At 43.6% G+C, this 20,411-nt stretch overlaps 2 protein-coding genes across 2 annotated transcripts; both read right to left on the bottom strand.

Moving 5' to 3' along the window:
- Nucleotides 1-1,103: 1,103 nt before the first annotated feature.
- LOC117826707 (NLR family CARD domain-containing protein 3-like) lies at nt 1,104-11,865 on the bottom strand. The gene is made up of 10 exons (XM_034702964.1): nt 11,696-11,865; nt 6,912-7,002; nt 6,626-6,748; nt 6,202-6,373; nt 5,453-5,660; nt 3,391-5,194; nt 3,123-3,296; nt 2,586-2,756; nt 2,011-2,057; nt 1,104-1,886 (listed from the first exon to the last, which is right to left on the bottom strand). The coding sequence occupies exons 2-10, from the start codon at nt 6,986-6,988 to the stop codon at nt 1,351-1,353; spliced, it is 3,312 nt and encodes a 1,103-aa protein (XP_034558855.1). The 5' UTR covers nt 6,989-7,002; nt 11,696-11,865; the 3' UTR covers nt 1,104-1,350.
- Nucleotides 11,866-12,611: 746 nt separating this feature from the next.
- LOC117826825 (NACHT, LRR and PYD domains-containing protein 12-like) lies at nt 12,612-20,319 on the bottom strand. The gene is made up of 10 exons (XM_034703180.1): nt 20,156-20,319; nt 19,407-19,614; nt 17,345-19,148; nt 17,077-17,250; nt 16,809-16,982; nt 16,538-16,711; nt 15,994-16,167; nt 15,732-15,905; nt 13,693-13,739; nt 12,612-13,568 (listed from the first exon to the last, which is right to left on the bottom strand). Exons 1-10 carry the CDS (start codon nt 20,249-20,251, stop codon nt 13,036-13,038), a joined length of 3,558 nt encoding a protein of 1,185 aa, XP_034559071.1. The 5' UTR covers nt 20,252-20,319; the 3' UTR covers nt 12,612-13,035.
- Between the last annotated feature and the right edge of the window lie 92 nt (nt 20,320-20,411).

Here is a 20,411-nt window from a genome sequence, read left to right as displayed (position 1 = left end):
TTCTTCATACACAGCGGGATCTCTCTCACTCACTCTCTCTATCACAATTAGCTTTCTGCTAATTGATTTAGCAGCGACAGACTAATGCAATCAATACGCTACACGAAGAAGAAACTTCCAGTTCGAAGCATCCGGCATTGGGTAGAGAGGGGGTTAAAGAATCACTTCCGGTATGGACTTCCGGTGTGGATGTTGTGGCGGCGCCATCTTGCCTGCAGTAGGGTGCCTCTCACGCCTCCTCACTCACTCCCACTCCAGAGACCACATCACCCCAGTCCTATCTGCCCTTTGTAAGTGAATATATACCTTCTTATATACCAGGGGTATTAAACTCCAATTTAAAGAGGTCCAGTTAGGGAACATTTCTTGAAGCAAAGGTCAGAAAGATCATAATGTGTAACTATTTAGTGTGATATATCAGCATGTAATCAATACCTGACTGTCAACTCTTGTCAAAACATTTGAAAAAACAATATTTCAACATAAATGTGTGACTGCAGATATAATGTTCTCTCATTAACAAAATAAAAGTAGGGCTGCATTTCAAAATAAGATCAAATAAATACATTTTTTAAATCGTGTTTGTTCAAATAAAGCGCATAACTTCAGAAAGCTAAAATAAAAGGAGCAAATCTTGAGTTCATATACTTTGATTTCCTTATTTGTGTTTAGGCTTATATATTTATTGTCCTAACTGTCTTGTTGTGTCCTTACTGTCTTGATGTGTCCTTACTGTCTTGTTGTGTCCTTACTGTCTTGTTGTGTCCTTACTGTCTTGTTGTGTCCTTACTGTCTTGTTGTGTCCTTACTGTCTTGTTGTGTCCTTACTATCTTGTTGTGTCCTAACTGTCTTGTTGTGTCCTTACTGTCTTGTTGTGTCCTTACTGTCTTGTTGTGTCCTTACTGTCTTGTTGTGTCCTTACTGTCTTGTTGTGTCCTTACTGTCTTGTTGTGTCCAAACAAAAATCATTAGTCAAAGTACATCACCAGATCCCTGCTGCTCTCCTCTCAGCTTCTGTCTGATTTGGATGTTTGTGTGCAAACCACCCTGCAGTCTCATGAGGACATGGCTTCATCAGTTTAAACACAGGGGGGAAAATCTCTGCAGGTGAAGAACAGTTTAATGGATCTGATTCAGACTGTTCTCACAAACTTTCTTTGATTACATTGAAGAAGAAAAAAGGATGAATGAGGCTTGATGTTTTTCACAATAGAGATGTGAATAACTAAAGTTCAGTCTGACACTTTTCCGTGGAGTCATGCTCTTTGATAACAGACGTTCATGCTGATGTGACAGAAACAGTCAAATACTCAGTTTGTGTTTGTGTAGAGAGGAGGAGACTCTCCGTCCTACACAGAACACAGACGCACTGAGGAAAAAGTAAACGACAACCCAAACCCAGGATACAGAGGTTCAGTGAAGGTGGTCCTGAAGGTGTGGAGGTGGATCAGAGAGTCAGAGGAGACTCTGTAGAAGGACAGAGTGCCAGCAGGACAGTCCACATACACTGCTACTCTGTCAGAGACAGAGGACGAGGAGAGAGGGAGGACTATCTCTCTGTGATTGTGAAGTACAGAGTAACCTTCATCAGAGCAGATCAGACTCCAGGACTGATCATTCCATCCAAACACACAGTCATTGAAGCGTCCTTTCCTTCTGATTCCTCTGTAACTCACTGATATATGAACCCATCCTCTCCACTCGACCTCCCAGTAACAGCGACCAGTCAGACCATCTCTACACAGCAGCTGAGGAGAATATTCAAATCTGTCTGGATGATCAGGATATGACTGATCCTCTATCACACATGTCACCTCCCTGTTGTCTTCAGACAGTCTGAGGTATCTGTTTGCTGTGTTTGAGTCCAGAGTGAGTTCACAGACATCTGGTGGAGAGACAAAGACACAACACAGCAGCAGTTTATCATCAGACACACCTGAAGGCTTTATTCTTTGTTAGCTGACAGTCTGCTGTTTGGTCCTCATGAGTCAAACTGATTCCACACTTACACTTCTTCAGTCCAGGTTTTAACCTCTGCTCTCCACCATGGTCCACCCTGGAGGAAGAAACACAGTCAGAGTGATGTTCTGATGTACAGAAAGTGGACCAAAGTCAGTTCATCTCCTCCAACAGCCCCTCAGCTTGTTTGGAGCTCTGCACAGAGTCTGTAACAAGTGTTACTTTGAGCTGTTTCAATGGCTGAAGGACTTTGGATCCATAAAGTCCAGATTCTGCTTCTCATGTCCTCTTTGAAATCAGCAAAAACAATTCCTGCTTAACCTCAAAACTGAAGAGAATCTTCATGTATCTAAATTCAAAATCTTTACTCACGATGCTGAAAGACAAACAGTTTCAGTCTACGTCATAATTCTCTCTTAACGTAGTAACTGCCAGAAATCAGATGTAATTTTAAGAAGACAGGGCAGCTGTAGTTCACCTGATCAATCAGCTGATAATGAAAGCTTATAGTTTGTCATTTAGTGAGTGAGTGCCTGATTCAGTCCCAATCACTCCTCTTAAAATTAATAATCAGAGTAAGATGCTTTTAATGTGAATGCTCAGTGTTTGAGCTCTTATGTTATACCTCAGTGTATCCAGTCTGCTGTGGCGATCCTTCAATGCAGCAGACAGCTTGACTCTTGAGTCTCCTGGATGGTTGTAGCTCAGGTCCAGCTCTCTAAGGTGGTAGGGGTTTGAGCTCAGAGCTGAGGCCAGAGAAGCACAGCCTTCCTCTGTGATCAGACACCCTGACAGCCTGGAGTTAGAAAAAAACACCATGAAACTGAGCAAAGGTCTACTGATTTTATAATTGTACTCATACATATTACTGACCAACAGAATCAACAGAAAACCTGACCTGAGAGTTTCCAGTTTGCAGTGTGGACTTCTCAATCCAGCAGACAGCAGATTCACTCCTGAATCCTTCAGGTCATTGTTGCTCAGGTCCAGCTCTCTAAGGTGGGATGGGTTGGAGCTCAGAGCTGAGCCCAGAGAAGTACATCCTTCCTCTCTGATCAGACACCCTGACAGTCTGGAGTTAGAAAAAAATACAGCACATCTAAGCTGATCATAATTATATTCTCATATATGAATCCCCATCAGAATCAAACAAAAACCTGACCTGAGAGTTTCAAGTTTGCAGTTTAGACTTCTCAATCCAACAGACAGCAGATTCACTCCTGAATCCTTCAGGTTGTTGTTACTCAGGTCCAGCTCTCTCAGACTGGAGGACTGTGAGCTGAGGACTGAGGACAGAGCTTCACAGCTTCTCTCTGACAGGTTACATCCACTCAGCCTGTAAAATAAAAAGTAAGAGGACCAAACAAATGTTTTCACAGTTGTCATGAGCAGAATTAATTATGTATAAAATGTCTCACTCATGAACTCACACAGCTTTGTTGGAGGCTTTGATCACTGGCAGCAGCCTCAGAAGAGCCTCCTCTGAAGCAGAGTATTTCTTCAGGTCAAACACGTCCAGATCTTTCTCTGAGGACAGTAAGACGAAGACCAGAGCTGACCACTGAGCAGGAGACAGTTTCTCTGTGGAGAGACGTCCTGATCTCAGGGACTCCTGGATCTCCTTCACTAGAGAACGATCATTCAGTTCATTCAGACAGTGGAACAGGTTGATGCTTCTCTCTGCAGACAGATCCTCACTGATCTTCTCCTTGATGTACTGGACTGTTTCCTGATTGGTCTGTGAGCTACTTCCTGTCTGTGTCAGCAGACCTCTCAGGAGAGTCTGATTGGTCTGCAGTGAAAGACCCAGGAGGAAGCGCAAGAATAAGTCCAGGTGTCCGTTTGGACTCTGTAAGGCCTGGTCCACAGCACTCTGATGGAGAGGTTTTAGTTTAGGTTTGTCTCTAAAGAGTTTAGAGATCAGGGACGTTGGTTGTTTTTCTTCCATCAGGTTGAGTCCAGAGTTGGTGAAGGTCAGATGGACATGAAGAGCAGCCAGAAACTCCTGAACGCTCAGGTGGATGAAGCAGAACACCTGGTCCTGGTACAGTCCTCTCTCCTCTCTGAAGATCTGTGTGAACACTCCTGAGTACACTGAGGCTTCCTTGATCTTGATGCCACACTCTGTCAGGTCGGACTCATAGAAGATCAGGTTTCCTTTCTGCAGCTGATCAAAAGCCAGTTTTCCCAGAGACTGGATCATCTTCCTGCTCTCTGGACTCCAGAGTGGATCTGTCTCAGATCCTCCATCATACTTGATGTTCTTCAGTTTGGACTGGACCACCAGGAAGTGGATGTACATCTGAGTCAGGGTCCTGGGCAGCTCTTCTTCCTCTCTGGTCTTCAGCACATCCTCCAGAACTGTAGCAGTGATCCAGCAGAAGACCGGGATGTGGCACATGATGTGGAGGCTTCGGGAGGTCTTGATGTGGGAGATGATTCTGCTGGCCTGTTCCTGGTCTCTGAACCTCTTCCTGAAGTACTCCTCCTTCTGAGGGTCAGTGAACCCTCTGACCTCTGTCACCATGTCAACACACTCAGGAGGGATCTGATTGGCTGCTGCAGGTCGTGTGGTGATCCAGAGGCGAGCAGAGGGGAGCAGGTTCCCTCTGATGAGGTTTGTCAGGAGCACATCCACTGAGGTGGACTCTGTAGCATCAGTCAGGATCTGATTGTTGCTGAAGTCCAGAGGAAGTCGACACTCATCCAGACCGTCAAAGATGAACACAACCTGGAACTCTTCAAACCTGCAGAGTCCTGCTTCTCTGGTCTGAGTAAAGAAGTGATGAACAAGTTCCACCAAGTTGAACTTTCTCTCTCTCAGCACATTCAGCTCTCTGAAAGTGAAGGGGAATGTGAACTGGATGTCCTGGTGGTCTTTGTCTTCAGCCCAGTCCAGAGTGAACTTCTGTGTTAAGACTGTTTTCCCGATGCCAGCCACTCCCTTTGTCAGCACTGCTCTGATTGGTTGATCTCTTCCAGGTGAGCCTTTAAAGAGGTCTTCTTGTCTGATGGTGGTCTCTGGTCTGTGTGGGGTCCTGGATGCTGCTTCAATCTGTCTGACCTCATGTTCATCATTGACCCCTCCAGTCCCTCCCTCTGTGATGTAGAGCTCTGTGTAGATCTGGTTCAGGAGGGTTGGGTTTCCTGCTTTAGCGATCCCCTCAAACACACACTGGAACTTCTCCTTCAGATCAGACTTCAGTTTACGTCTGCACTCTGGAGCAACAGTTCCTGAAAGAACCAAAGAGAAATGTGATGAATGATCTGAAGCTACAATCAGTCTGATGAATTTACACTTTCAGACATCAGGATGGATTTGATTCTCCTCCTCTCTGAAATCTCTTCATCAGCTGTGAACAGTTTCTCACAGCTCATAGATGTGATCCAAATGTGTGCATCATATTAACAGCAGAGTTTGAAATGTAAACCTCTCCCATGTTGTCTCCATTTCCTCTCTCCATCATGTTCAATGTGTTCAAATCCTCTTACTGCTCTGCAGACAGTCAGCCAGCTCCTCCTGCTTCATTCTCCTCAGGAAGTGCAGAGTGATCTCCAGAAAGACCTCTCTGCTCCTCCTCTGTTCTTCATCCTCATCCTCCCTCTGACTCTCTGAGCATTCTGGGTAATCTGGACTCAGAACTCTGTGGATCTCCTTCAGCTCGGTCTTTACAAAACTGATGATGTTCTCCTGGAGCAGCTGGAGGAGAACAAAACAGAACATCAGATCATCTGTGACAGACAGAGAGCCTGCTGGTCTGCAGAGTCCAGCATGGAGACTGGATCACAATGCTGCTTCAGGACTTAGTCTGTGGATGGTCCTGTCTTCTACAAGTCAAGTTTCTCTGAAATGAACTTCCTGTTGGAGAAATCTCCTGGTGTGCTTTCATCCAGAAAAAGTCTGCAGTGACTTTAGACCTGATGTGTTTATTAGAATGAAGCTGAAAGCAGCAGCTGTCATTAACATGAAGCAAAGTGTTTCTGTTGTTTAGACCTCAAACTGGACTCACTTTGGGAACTCTGCTGCCAAAGTCTGAGTCTGTGTGAGAGCAGCATGACCTCTGACCTCTGACTGTGTGCAGCTCAGAAATGTAAGGCTTCATTCAATCAGTCAAACACTGAGTGTGAAGAGAATTCAGGCAGAGATGATGTTTGCAGTGTGATCAGGAAACAGAAACATCCAAACAGAATGAGTGTGTGCTCTGATTCTCAGGAGGAGCTGTGTTTGTACATTTACTCACCATCAATATGGAGTCCAGCTGTGTTTGATGCTGCTGGGCAGACTGACCAATGGGAGCCTCTGATCTCTGAACTCTGTGGAACAAATATAATATCATGTACTTTATGTAATGACACACAGTGTTACATCTGATAGAGTCTGTCTTATGGATCCTCCTCCAAACACAGGACAGTCTTACCTTTCATCATCACAAATCTCTCCATCTTTGAAATCAATAGGTCTTTCCATAGAGTCGTCACTGTTTAAGGACACACAGCTGGGTCCAGGTCCAGGAGAGTCTGGTCTCTGATGTTTGACTCTGACAGAATCACAAACACTGATGAACAAACATGAACTCTGAAAATCTTCCAGGTTTGAGAGCTGCTGAAATTACTAAAAACTTTTCTAATGTTTTAATTCTGAAAAACACTGAGATCGATTATTACCTTAGACGATCAGACTGATGTCCATCGTTGAAATCAATAGGTCTTTCCATAGAGTCGTCACTGTTTAAGGACACACAGCTGGGTCCAGGTCCAGGAGAGTCTGGTCCATGCTGGTGCTCTGTGCTGCAAAAAAAACAACACATACACACACACACACACACACACACACACACACACACACACACACACACACACAGCTGTGAGTATGAGTTTTGATGCCGCAAAGATTCAGTGCTGATCTCTGACATGGAGAAGAGTCATGGACAGGTAGAGATCCTCATCTTACCTCTGAGCTTCATGTTCCCCACACAGAGTGGTTTTAGAGGGAGGAGCTCCCTCCTCTCTGTCCTCACACTGATCCATTGCAGAGTGCCCACCTACACACAAACACACATACATCAGGATTTACACAACAGGACACACACTGCTCTCTTACACGGTGTCATTCCATATTCTACCACCAGGTGGTGTCACATTCATTCTATCTTTTCCTTCTATCCCTCTCTCCAACACGGTCTCAGCAGATGTGTGTCTAACATGAGTCTGGTCCTGCTGGAGGTTTCTGACTGTTAAAGGAAGTTTGTCCTTGCCACTGTAACTTGCTAAATGCTGCAAAGTGCTCTGCTCATGGTGGATTAAGATGAGATCAGACTGAGTCCTGTCTGGAAGATGCTGTAATAATGTTAAACAGAACAAGCCAAATGTGAGCAGATTTTCTGTCTGGTGAGTAGATTTCTGAGCTCTATTCACCAAATTATATTTGTACCCAAATTTTCAATATAGTGCTCACCTTGGTTATAAAACTAAATGTTCTAACTTCAAATATATTCCAGCAGTATTTTTAATGTTTGAGTGAACTCTTCCTGGACCTTATTCTATTTCTTTATGAGCAGTTAATCATTGACTCTTGTTGCTACTTTGGACTGAATGATAATAATCCCACATGTCGTTGAATGTGTTCAGTTTATAAGGGACCAAATGATTGACCTTTGATCCTGTTATTAAACTCATAAAGTAATAAAACTTCCAGGCAAACAGAGGCATAGTGTAATCAGTTGAGAAGAGGATCCTGTTTTTCTGACTTCATGAGATAATTATTTCTGAATTCTGAGTTTTTATGAAAACAAAAGGTTTTGAATCAATCATTGTACAATCTGTTAATAAAGAGTGTTGGTATTTATGTGAAGGTCAGTCAATGTTGTGTTGGATCCTGTTAGATATAATATTGATTTGACTGTTATGCTGTCATAGTCTTGTGAGATAGCAAATATTAATATGACTTCTGCAGGTTTGAACAGTTTGATCCTGACTGTAAACTGAATGAAGGAGATGTTTCATCTTTTTCATCAAATATTGCTCTACATGTGATAAAAAGTGAATCTTAAAATTCCCACCACATTTTAAAACATGTTAGAGCAAAATGTGGAGAAATGTTGTTGATTTCAGTGTGAACAACTTTACAAACAGCGCTCCATAAAAATACATAAGGAGTTAAACACTGCACAAACTGCACCGTGGAGAAAATGGCGTCTCTGTGCAGCCATGTTGTTTGAATACATTTAAATGAGAAGTTATAAATTCATTTGGAGCAAAACAGACCCTTTTCTATTCTCAATACAAATAACATCTGATTCACAAACTCTGGTTCTAAGAGCCCCACACAGTTAGTGACATATTTACTGTCTGCTGAGAGCTGGAGGTCACTGTGCTGTAATATTTATCAGAGTTGTCACACTCAGACTTTTCAGAGACAAGTTTGAGCATGACAACTCCACCTCTGGATGACCTAAAACAATATTTGTGTAGATACAATCTGTTGAAATTACTTTTAACATAATTACTATTCTAATAATCAGAGGTTAAATCAGTCTGGGGCTGACTGTGGCTCCACCCTAGAACATACGAGCTGCATCATAACGCACAGAGAGTTTATTCCTTGTTAGTTTGCACCAGGAAGTCAGCTGGATATAAACTGTGACATTAGTGTCACATCTATCATGAATCAACTTCACATGTTCACATGTAAATACATGAGAGTTAAGGTAAGACTTATCTACCAATGCAGCCACAAACAACACATCACATCTCTACCACCATCTGTACTGTTCTCAGGTCAGTTAAACAGACTCACACAAACATGATGAACAGTGTGTGTTAGGTTACCTTCTGATGGTGAAATGAATCAGCAGCTTCAAACAGGAAACCAAGCAGCTCCACCAAGTCCAAACTCTCTGTGTTCACCTTCACACTGAAGTGTTCTTTAAGGATAACAGAGCCGCTCTGAACTTTAGACTGAAACACCTGAACCACTTCAGTCAACACTAACAGAATTAATGACTTCAGTCAAACATTAACAGAATCAAACCTTGTAAGATGGATCATAGAGGTGTCAAGGTACAGTTTATACTTATAAAACATGGGTGTAGTCACCCATTGCTGTCTGTAGTTGCTGTTGCCTCAAACAAAGTTCCTGTCAGGGATGAACAGAGTTCTGAGATACTCAAATAAAGGAACAGTGACTCTTTATCTACAACTGACTTCATGTAGTGCGTTCTTCCTTTTACCCTTGGTGAAAGGGGGCGGGGGTTGCAGTATGTGAAAACTGTTCAGTTACAAAACTCTGACATTGCATCTTCCCTTCTGAGGGGGGAATTCACCAAGAATGGATTACGGTCCCTAAAAGCACAAAGATAAAATAATACAGAACTAGAGAGAGAGCAACTTCTGTGAGGTACTGCCATCCTTCCTGCATCATACCCATAGGAAAAGAAATTCAGAGAGGAGATCTCAAAAGTGTTTCATTTCTGTCTCCTAGACAACAATGAGATCTGTTTGAAAGCAAAATGAGACTATAGCTTATGTCTCCTGTTTCTCATTCTTACCTCCAAAAAAAAAAAGTTGTAAAAAGTCTCAGCTTAGTCTCCCTTTCAGTTCAAAAGGAGATCTGGTCAGAATCTGAAATGATTCTCAGGTATTTCTCAAGTGTTGTGACTCCTTTTGAGCTCAGGTGGAGAAATCAGGGAGCTCTCTCAATCTAACCTCATCCATTTGTTTTTGTCAGACTCAGTTTTTGTGTCTCAAGTTGAGCTCAGATGGAGCAAAGAAAGAGCCTGAGCTCATCTTTTCATGAACATTTATAGTGCCCTGCAAAATTAACATTTCAGTGTAATTGTCCACAAACTTACAATTCTCATTAAAACATTTGAATCACTTGCAAGATCAGATATTTAGATGTGAAATGATCTCTTCTTTGACTTCACAGTATGGTCCTTCCTTTACAAGTCTGTTTGGAACAAAACCACTTCACAAAGATTTAAAGTGTTTGAGAGAAACTGCAAAAGATAGAGATTTCATCTCAGGTATGACCGACCATTTATTTAAAATATGGGCCTCTAAAGGGCCGACCAGATTTAGCCAGATTATTACAATTAAAGGGTCGGAGTCTTTTGGGCGCTGGTGGCCTAGCGGTCTAAGCGCCCCACATACAGAGGCTACAGTCCTCATCACTAGGGGTCGCCGGTTCGGTTCCCGGCCGGTCGACCATTTCCTGCATGTCTTCCCCCGCTCACTACTCCCCACATGTCCTGTCTCTCTTCAGCTGTCCTGTCAAATAAAGGCAAAAAGGCCAAAAATATATATTAAAAAAAAAAGAGGAAAATGAGCCATTAATGAGATCTCTCATTTAAGTCTCAAATAAGACTCATGTCATGGTCTCAACTATTTCTCCTAGTGAATTTTAGAAGAAACCAATGAGAACAATTTGAAACTTGAATGAGGCTGAAGTGAGAATCTCACTTTTGTCTCCAGAGACTTAGAAGAGAAAGCCTTGAGCAGTAAAATGTTCCTCTGGGGTTAAATGTTTACAATCTGCTGAGAGCTGAGGGGTATACTACAAAGCAAGTTCAACATATCCCAGATATCTCCTCCTGATCCGGCTCACTGAACCTAACAAAGGAGATTACGCCAAGCTATCACACAAAGCTGGTTATCAACATGATGAGTCTATCTTCCAACAGGGTGGAGGACATGTGGCCAATCACAGACACGGACAGTCTGCTGTCTGCACATGGACATATTTTTCAAACACTGCACTGACATTAGAAAAATATGAAGTGAAACACATAATCCAGACGACCTTCAACACAGCTTCAAACATGAAGGAAGAACTGATGAGACAGAGTGAATGAACTAAAGACATCTTATATATCTTAATTCAGTGAGCGTTAGATCTGATAATGATAACTGTTAATTCCCTGACAGTGATCTCTCTCTCTGATGTAATCTTGTGTTGTGTGTGACAGTTTTAGACTTAATACTTCAGCTGCAGTCCTGACGGTATCAAACTGAGCGCTGTGGTTAGGACTAATAAAAATGAAACCATGATTCAAAGTTATAAGCATGCACAGTTTTATTTCATTAAATGTAGGCTATTAAATGTACAAATTCCCCTGGATCACCTGCTTTAGACTCTGTTTAAGTTTGATGTCAGGAAAGAAAATAACTGTCATCAGTATTTTAGATATAAAATCATACAGGTAGACAAAGTGTCCCGCCCGTCTCTCCCCCCTCCCCTCGCGATCAGCTCACAGAGCTTTGTGATCGAGTGACCTGATTGGTCAGTGGGCGGAGTTTTCTACAAACTGATCTCTGATCCTGAATAGAACCTGCCCCTGAGCAGGTTAGGAGTTCAGCATGAGTAACCATGGTGATTCACCCAGGTAAGACAGGAACCACTTTCATAGTACTGAAAATCCAGAGTTAACCCTGAAGTTACCAAGATAACTGCAAATCCAGCCTCATAGTATACCCCTCAGGTGGTTACTCTGCTGTAATATGTATCAGTGTTTTCACACTCAGACTTTCAGAGACAAGTTAGAGCATGACAACTTCACCTCTAGATGACCTAAAACAATATTTGTTCACATCAAATCTGTTAAATTTACTTTTAGATCAGACTTATCTACCAATGCAGCCACAAACAACACATCACATCTCTACCACCATCTGTACTGTTCTCAGGTCAGTTAAACAGACTCACACAAACATGATGAACAGTGTGTGTTAGGTTACCTTCTGATGGTGAAATGAATCAGCAGCTTCAAACAGGAAACCAAGCAGAGAGAGAACAAACATGGAACTGACAGAAGGAGGTTTTCAGCATTCTTCACATGAAGTCTAAACTCTCTGTGTTCACCTTCACACTGAAGTGTTCTTTAAGGATAACAGAGCCGCTCTGAACTTTAGACTGAAACACCTGAACCACTTCAAACATTAACAGATGGATCATAAAGGTGTCAAGGTACAGTTTATACTTATCAATCATGGATGTAGTCACCCATTGCTTTCTGTAATTGCTGTTGACTCAAACTAAGTTCCTGCCAGGGATGAACAGAGTTCTGAAACACTAAAATAAAGGAACAGTGACTCTGATGACGTGTTACTGGAGTAGAAGTAAAAGTTCTGATCTGTGAATCTACTCCAGACAAAGTTGAAGGTACTTTATCTACAACTGACTTCAAGTATTGAGTACTTCCTGTTAACCTGGGTGATAGGGGGCGGGGTTAAACAATAAGATATGACCTTTCCTTTCTCTGATGTAATGTCTATGGACTGCACTTATCTAATAAAGTAGTGGACACAGACAGCCTCTTAACAACACAGTAAGGTGAGTTCACTCTTAAACTTCCTAGTCACAGGTAGTTCTTCAAATCAGCCTCTAGGTGGCAGTACGTGAACACAAAGAATCACACATCATTTGCCCCACTATCTGCTCCATCTAGAGGTCCAATTCAGTTTTGCACCTGATTCTGACTGAGATGAGCTGCCACATCTCCACTCTGTGCTGTACAGAGCTGAGCTGTGGGCTCTCATCCTGTAGGTATACTGTAGGTATACTGTCTAATCTCTGATGGACTGATGCTGTTTGGTTAGAGGTAAGTACAGCTGTAAACATCTGGTTATATGCTGTCAGCACACCACACAACAGTGTCGTCCAAATAAGTGTTTTTATTTCCATCAAACAAAAATCATTAGTCAAAGTACATCACCAGATCCCTGCTGCTCTCCTCTCAGCTTCTGTCTGATTTGGATGTTTGTGTGCAAACCACCCTGCAGTCTCATGAGGACATGGCTTTATCAGTTTAAACACAGGGGGGAAAATCTCTGCAGGTGAAGAACAGTTTAATGGATCTGATTCAGACTGTTCTCACAAACTTTCTTTGATTACATTGAAGAAGAAAAAAGGATGAATGAGGCTTGATGTTTTTCACAATAGAGATGTGAATAACTAAAGTTCAGTCTGACACTTTTCCGTGGAGTCATGCTCTTTGATAACAGACGTTCATGCTGATGTGACAGAAACAGTCAAATACTCAGTTTGTGTTTGTGTAGAGAGGAGGAGACTCTCCGTCCTACACAGAACACAGACGCACTGAGGAACCAAGAGACCACAACCTAAACCCAGGATACAGAGGTTCAGTGAAGGTGGTCCTGAAGGTGTGGAGGTGGATCAGAGAGTCAGAGGAGACTCTGTAGAAGGACAGAGTGCCAGCAGGACAGTCCACATACACTGCTACTCTGTGAGAGACAGAGGACGAGGAGAGAGGGAGGTCTGTTCTTCTCTTATTGTGACGGACAGAGTAACCTTCATCGGAGCAGATCAGATTCCAGGACTGATCATTCCATCCAAACCCACAGTCACGGTCTCCTTTCCTTCTGATTCCTCTGTAACTCACTGATATATCAACCCCTCCTCTCCACTCGACCTCCCAGTAACAGAGACCAGTCAGACCATCTCTACACAGCAGCTGTTCCCAGTAGTCAAATCTGTCTGGATGATCAGGATATGACTGATCCTCTCCCACACGTGTCACCTCCCTGTTGTCTTCAGACAGTCTGAGGTATCTGTTTGCTGTGTTTGAGTCCAGAGTGAGTTCACAGACATCTGATGGAGAGACAAAGACACAACACAGCAGCAGTTTATCATCAGACACACCTGAAGGCTTTATTCTTTGTTAGCTGACAGTCTGCTGTTTGGTCCTCATGAGTCAAACTGATTCCACACTTACACTTCTTCAGTCCAGGTTTTAACCTCTGCTCTCCACCATGGTCCACCCTGGAGGAAGAAACACAGTCAGAATGATGTTCAGTCCAACATGAGTCCTACCTGCTGTTCAACATGAAGCAGTGTTCCTCAGTTTGTCCCTGTGACAGAGAAACAGGCTGAAACTCCTCTGAGCCAGCTGTCTCCATCACTCTGTCTCTTTTTCTGACAGTGTTGAGATACTCGGAGAAAAAGAAGAAGTCAAAGATTCAAAAAGCAAAGGCTGGCTGTTGCTCTGTCCTCCAACATGGAGACTTTATTTTCCTCCTTTAAAAGAGACTTGTTTCTCAATGTCAATGTAAAGACGTGAGTAGTGGTCCGGCAATGTTTAAATATCTGAACTCCAGCAACTCCATCGCAGTGCAATAGCCAATCAGCATGCAGATCACCCAGTGACGTTTGGTGTGACGTATGGACCAGCAGAGATTCATTCATCTGGAATATATGGGACACTTTGATTCTATCTCTGTACGACTTCCCCAATCTCTGTGACTCTACCTGTTTTTATGGGATCAGGAACAAACAAGAGCTCACTGTGAGGACAGAGAGTGAGGACAGAGAGTGAGGACAGAGAGTGAGGACAGAGAGTGAGGACAGAGAGCGAGGACAGAGAGCTAGGACAGAGAGCGAGGACAGAGAGTGAGGACAGAGAGCGAGGACAGAGAGCGAGGACAGAGAGTGAGGACAGAGAGTAAGGACAGAGAGTAAGGACAGAGAGTAAGGACAGAGAGTGAGGACAGAGAGTGAGGAGGATTATCTGCTGAGTTGTGAAAAACTTTGTCCCTTGAATCCAGCTATGGGTTGTAGTAGGAAGTTAGCTCTGCCCCTTTAGCAAAACTGGCTTCCCCATTTAATGTCCGTAAGCTCAACCTTGTTTGATAACAACAGGATGATGTGGCCTCTCACATTCTTGATGTGACCACTGTGACTGTATTTAGATTCTCTTGATTCACAGTAAAATGCCATGAAAGGACTGTATTGCACATTAACGACGGTCCCTGAATGCACCTGCAGTGACAGGCGCTCTGGACAGACAGTCAGTTCACTCTGAAATGCATCTTCATCTTTGATGACGAGGAGTTGATCCAAACTTACTAAATGTGTCTGATGTTTCACCAAACTGGATTAAATCAAGCTGTAGACGCAGAGCTTTTTACGGTAACCACGGCAACAACGTCAAACATCAAATATTAAACAGACGTCCCCCGGTTGTGTCTTTGTCACTAACGCACACCGGGGGGTAAAAATCCTCAATGAAGATGAGACAGATGCATGGAGGTGAGGAGAGCTGGTTCATAAAGCACACCTGCTGCAGGTAGAGACCAAGCTAACACTGAGCCCCTCAGATAAGAACTCAGCCTGTCACAGGAAGTCATCACGCCATCTTTAAAGACACACAGCACAGGGGGAAACATGGATTCAACATGTCCCACGGTCTAACACTAATGTTTTCGTCTCGTCAACAAAATCTAAACATACGTTCATCAGAGTTTTATTATCAGTGATGATCTTTAACTCGTCATAGTCTCGTTTTCATCATGAAAAAATGAGTCGTTGACGAACATTTATCGTCATCATTTTGTTAACGAAATGAACACTGGTTAACACAAAGGATAGTGTGTTACATGATGACATGTTTAAAGACAATAAATGAAATATCAGAGAACATCTAAGGAGATATATGGTGTCAACAATGAAGAGAGTCCTCATGTATCTAAATCTACAACCTTTACTCATGATGCTGAAAGAAAAGACGATTCAGTCTGCGTCATGATTCTCTCTAAACGTAGAAACTGTCAGATTTCACTTTAAGAAGACAGGACAGCTGTCGTTCACCTGATCAGTCAGCTGATAATGAAAGCTTATCAGTTTATTGACATTTAGTGAGTGAGTGCCTGATTCAGTCCCAATCACTCCTCTCAAAGGAATAATCAAAGTAAGATGCTTTTAATGTGAAATGTTTTCTTTTACACATTCAGTGTTTGAGCTCTTGTCATGTTATACCTCAGTGTATCCAGTCTGCTGTCCGGATCCTTCAGTCGAGCAGAGAGCTGCTTGACTCCTGAGTCTCCTGGATGGTTGTAGCTCAGGTCCAGCTCTCTAAGGTGCAAAGGGTTGGAGCTCAGAGCTAATGCCAGAGAAGCACAGCCGTCCTCTGTGATCAGACACCCTGATAGTCTGGAGTGAACAAAAAAAACTTCAGGTCGACTGATTATAATTATAATCATGCCTATTATTTTTGAGCAAAGTCAACAGAAAATCTGACCTGAGAGTTTCCAGTTTCCAGTGTTGACTTTTGAATCCAGCAGACAGCAGATTCACTCCTGAATCCTGTAGGTCATTATTGCTCAGGTCCAGCTCTCTAAGGTGGGAGGGGCTGGAGCTAAGAGCTGAGGCCAGAGAAGCGCAGCCTTCCGCTGTGATCAGACACCCTGACAATCTGGAGAGAGAGAGAAAATATCTAAACTAAGCAAAAGTCTGCTGATTATAATTATACTTATAAATATTACTGTCCAGCAGCATCAATAGAAAACCTGACCTGAGAGTTTCCAGTTTCCAGTGTTGACTATTGAATCCAGCAGACAGAAGATTCATTCCTGAATCCTTTAGGTTGTTGTTACTCAGGTCCAGCTCTCTAAGGTGGAAATGGTTGGAGCTCAGAGTAGAGGCCAGAGAAGCACAGCCTTTCTCTGTGATCAGACACCCTGTCAGACTGGAGTAAGAAAAAAACAGCAGAATTAAAGAAAGTCTGCTGATTATAATTATACTCTTGCATATTGCTGACCAACAGAGTCAACAGAAAACCTGACCTAAGAGTTTCCAGTTTACAGTGTGGACTTCCCAATCCATCAGACAGAATCTTCACTCCAGAATCCTTCAGGTTGTTGTTACTCAGGTCCAGCTCTCTAAGGTGGAAATGGTTGGAGCTCAGAGTAGAGGCCAGAGAAGCACAGCCTTTCTCTGTGATCAGACACCCTGTCAGACTGGAGTAAGAAAAAAACAGCAGAATTAAAGAAAGTCTGCTGATTATAATTATACTCTTGCATATTGCTGACCAACAGAGTCAACAGAAAACCTGACCTAAGAGTTTCCAGTTTACAGTGTGGACTTCCCAATCCATCAGACAGAATCTTCACTCCTGAATCCTTCAGGTTGTTGTTACTCAGGTCCAGCTCTCTAAGGTGGAAATGGTTGGAGCTCAGAGTAGAGGCCAGAGAAGCGCAGCCTTTCTCTGTGATCAGACACCCTGTCAGACTGGAGTTGGAAAACAGTACAATTAAGCAAAAGCCTATCAATTTAAATATACTCTCAAAGATTTCTGTCCAGTAGAATAAACAGAAAACCTGACCTGAGAGTTTCCAGTTTGCAATGAGGACTTCTCAATCCATCAGACAAAATCTTTACTCCTGAATCCTTCAGGTTGTTGTTACTCAGGTCCAGCTCTCTCAGAGTGGAGGACTGTGAGCTGAGGACTGAGGACAGAGCTTCACAGCTTCCCTCTGACAGGTTACATCCACTCAGCCTGCAGATGAACATGTAAGAAGACCAAACAAATGTTTTCACAGTTGTCATGAGCAGAATTAATTATATATAAAATATCTCACTCATGAACTCACACAGCTTTGTTGGAGGCTTTGATCACTGGCAGCAGCCTCAGAAGAGTCTCCTCTGAAGCAGAGTATTTCTTCAGGTCAAACACGTCCAGATCTTTCTCTGATGACAGTAAGATGAAGACCAGAGCTGACCACTGACCAGGAGACAGTTTCTCTGTGGAGAGACGTCCTGATCTCAGGGACTCCTGGATCTCCTCCACTAGAGAACGATCATTCAGTTCATTCAGACAGTGGAACAGGTTGATGCTTCTCTCTGCAGACAGATCCTCACTGATCTTCTTCTTGATGTACTGGACTGTTTTCTGATTGGTCTGTGATCTACTTCCTGTCTGAGTTGGCAGACCTCTCAGGAGAGTCTGATTGGTCTGCAGAGAAAGACCCAGGAGGAAGCGCAGGAACAAGTCCAGGTGTCCGTTTGGACTCTGTAAAGTCTGGTCCACAGCACTCTGATGGAGACGTGTCAGTTTAGGTTTGTCTCTAAAGAGTTTAGAGGTCAGGGACGTTGGTTGTTCTTCTTCCATCAGGTTGAGTCCAGAGTTGGTGAAGGTCAGATGGACATGAAGAGCAGCCAGAAACTCCTGAACACTCAGGTGGATGAAGCAGAACACCTGGTCCTGGTACAGTCCTCTCTCCTCTCTGAAGATCTGTGTGAACACTCCTGAGTACACTGAGGCTTCCTTGATCTTGATGCCACACTCTGTCAGGTCGGACTCATAGAAGATCAGGTTTCCTTTCTGCAGCTGATCAAAAGCCAGTTTTCCCAGAGACTGGATCATCTTCCTGCTCTCTGGACTCCAGAGTCGATCAGTCTCAGCTCCTCCATCGTACTTGATGTTCTTCAGTTTGGACTGGACCACCAGGAAGTGGATGTACATCTCAGTCAGGGTCCTGGGCAGCTCTCCTTCCTCTCTGGTCTTCAGCACATCCTCCAGAACTGTAGCAGTGATCCAGCAGAAGACCGGGATGTGGCACATGATGTGGAGGCTTCGGGAGGTCTTGATGTGGGAGATGATTCTGCTGGCCTGCTCCTGGTCTCTGAATCTCTTCCTGAAGTACTCCTCCTTCTGAGGGTCAGTGAACCCTCTGACCTCTGTCACCATGTCAACACACTCAGGAGGGATCTGATTGGCTGCTGCAGGTCTTGTGGTGATCCAGAGGCGAGCAGAGGGGAGCAGGTTCCCCTTGATGAGGTTTGTCAGCAGCACATCCACTGAGGTGGACTCTGTAGCATCAGTCAGGACCTGATTGTTGTGGAAGTCCAGAGGAAGTCGACACTCATCCAGACCGTCAAAGATGAACACAACCTGGAACTCTTCAAACCTGCAGAGTCCTGCTTCTCTGGTCTGAGTAAAGAAGTGATGAACAAGTTCCACCAAGCTGAACTTTCTCTCTCTCAGCACATTCAGCTCTCTGAAAGTGAAGGGGAATGTGAACTGGATGTCCTGGTGGTCTTTGTCTTCAGCCCAGTCCAGAGTGAACTTCTGTGTTAAGACTGTTTTCCCGATGCCAGCCACTCCCTTTGTCAGCACTGCTCTGATTGGTTGATCTCTTCCAGGTGAGCCTTTAAAGATGTCTTCTTGTCTGATGGTGGTCTCTGGTCTGTGTGGGGTCCTGGATGCTGCTTCAATCTGTCTGACCTCATGTTCATCATTGACCTCTCCAGTCCCTCCCTCTGTGATGTAGAGCTCTGTGTAGATCTGGTTCAGGAGGGTTGGGTTTCCTGCTTTAGCGATCCCCTCAAACACACACTGGAACTTCTCCTTCAGGTCGGACTTCAGTTTACGTCTGCACTCTGGAACAACAGTTCCTGAAAGAACCAAAGAGAAATGTGATGAATGATCTGAAGCTACAATCAGTCTGATGAATTTACACTTTCAGACATCAGGATGGATTTGATTTTCCTCCTCTCTGAAATCTCTTCATCAGCTGTGAACAGTTTCTCACAGCTCATAGATGTGATCCAAATGTGTGCATCATATTAACAGCAGAGTTTGAAATGTAAACCTCTCCCATGTTGTCTCCATTTCCTCTCTCCATCATGTTCAATGTGTTCAAATCCTCTTACTGCTCTGCAGACAGTCAGCCAGCTCCTCCTGCTTCATTCTCCTCAGGAAGTGCAGAGTGATCTCCAGAAAGGCCTCTCTGCTCCTCCTCTGCTCTTCATCCTCATCCTCCCTCTGACTCTCTAAGCATTCTGGGTAATCTGGACTCAGAACTCTCTGGATCTTCTTCAGCTCGGTCTTTACAAAACTGATGATGTTCTCCTGGAGCAGCTGGAGGAGAACAAAACAGAACATCAGATCATCTGTGACAGACAGAGAGCCTGCTGGTCTGCAGAGTCCAGCATGGAGACTGGATCACGGTGCTGCTTCAGGACTTAGTCTGTGGATGGTCCTGTCTTCTACAAGTCAAGTTTCTCTGAAATGAACTTCCTGTTGGAGAAATCTCCTGGTGTGCTTTCATCCAGAAAAAGTCTGCAGTGACTTTAGACCTGATGTGTTTATTAGAATGAAGCTGAAAGCAGCAGCTGTCCTTAACATGAAGCAAAGTGTTTCTGTTGTTTAGACCTCAAACTGGACTCACTTTGGGAACTCTGCTGCCAAAGTCTGAGTCTGTGTGAGAGCAGCATGACCTCTGACCTCTGACTGTGTGCAGCTCAGAAATGTAAGGCTTCATTCAATCAGTCAAACACTGAGTGTGAAGAGAATTCAGGCAGAGATGATGTTTGCAGTGTGATCAGGAAACAGAAACATCCAAACAGAATGAGTGTGTGCTCTGATTCTCAGGAGGAGCTGTGTTTGTACATTTACTCACCATCAATATGGAGTCCAGCTGTGTTTGATGCTGCTGGGCAGACTGACCAATGGGAGCCTCTGATCTCTGAACTCTGTGGAACAAATATAATATCATGTACTTTATGTAATGACACACAGTGTTACATCTGATAGAGTCTGTCTTATGGATCCTCCTCCAAACACAGGACAGTCTTACCTTTCATCATCACAAATCTCTCCAGCTTTGAAATTAATCAGTTTTTGCATAGAGTCGTCACTCTTTAAGGACACACAGC

The sequence above is a fragment of the Notolabrus celidotus genome, chromosome 15 (assembly GCF_009762535.1).
Source record: "Notolabrus celidotus isolate fNotCel1 chromosome 15, fNotCel1.pri, whole genome shotgun sequence".
NCBI classification, from domain to species: domain Eukaryota; kingdom Metazoa; phylum Chordata; class Actinopteri; order Labriformes; family Labridae; genus Notolabrus; species Notolabrus celidotus.
The sequence above is the reverse complement of the archived record's forward strand: the minus strand, read 5'-3'. Positions and strand labels throughout refer to the sequence as shown.

Coding starts and splice junctions, on each gene's coding strand:
- LOC117826707 (XM_034702964.1), bottom strand. CDS start 6,988: ATGGATCAGTGTGAGGACAGAGAGGAGGGAGCTCCTCCCTCTAAAACC. Junction 5,661..6,201: donor AGCTGGACTCCATATTGATG/GTGAGTAAATGT, acceptor GTTCTCCTCCAG/CTGCTCCAGGAGAACATCAT. Junction 5,195..5,452: donor GGCTGACTGTCTGCAGAGCA/GTAAGAGGATTT, acceptor TGGTTCTTTCAG/GAACTGTTGCTCCAGAGTGC.
- LOC117826825 (XM_034703180.1), bottom strand. CDS start 20,251: ATGATATTATATTTGTTCCACAGAGTTCAGAGATCAGAGGCTCCCATT. Junction 16,712..16,808: donor TGTAAACTGGAAACTCTTAG/GTCAGGTTTTCT, acceptor TTCTTACTCCAG/TCTGACAGGGTGTCTGATCA. Junction 16,168..16,537: donor TGTAAACTGGAAACTCTTAG/GTCAGGTTTTCT, acceptor CTCTCTCTCCAG/ATTGTCAGGGTGTCTGATCA.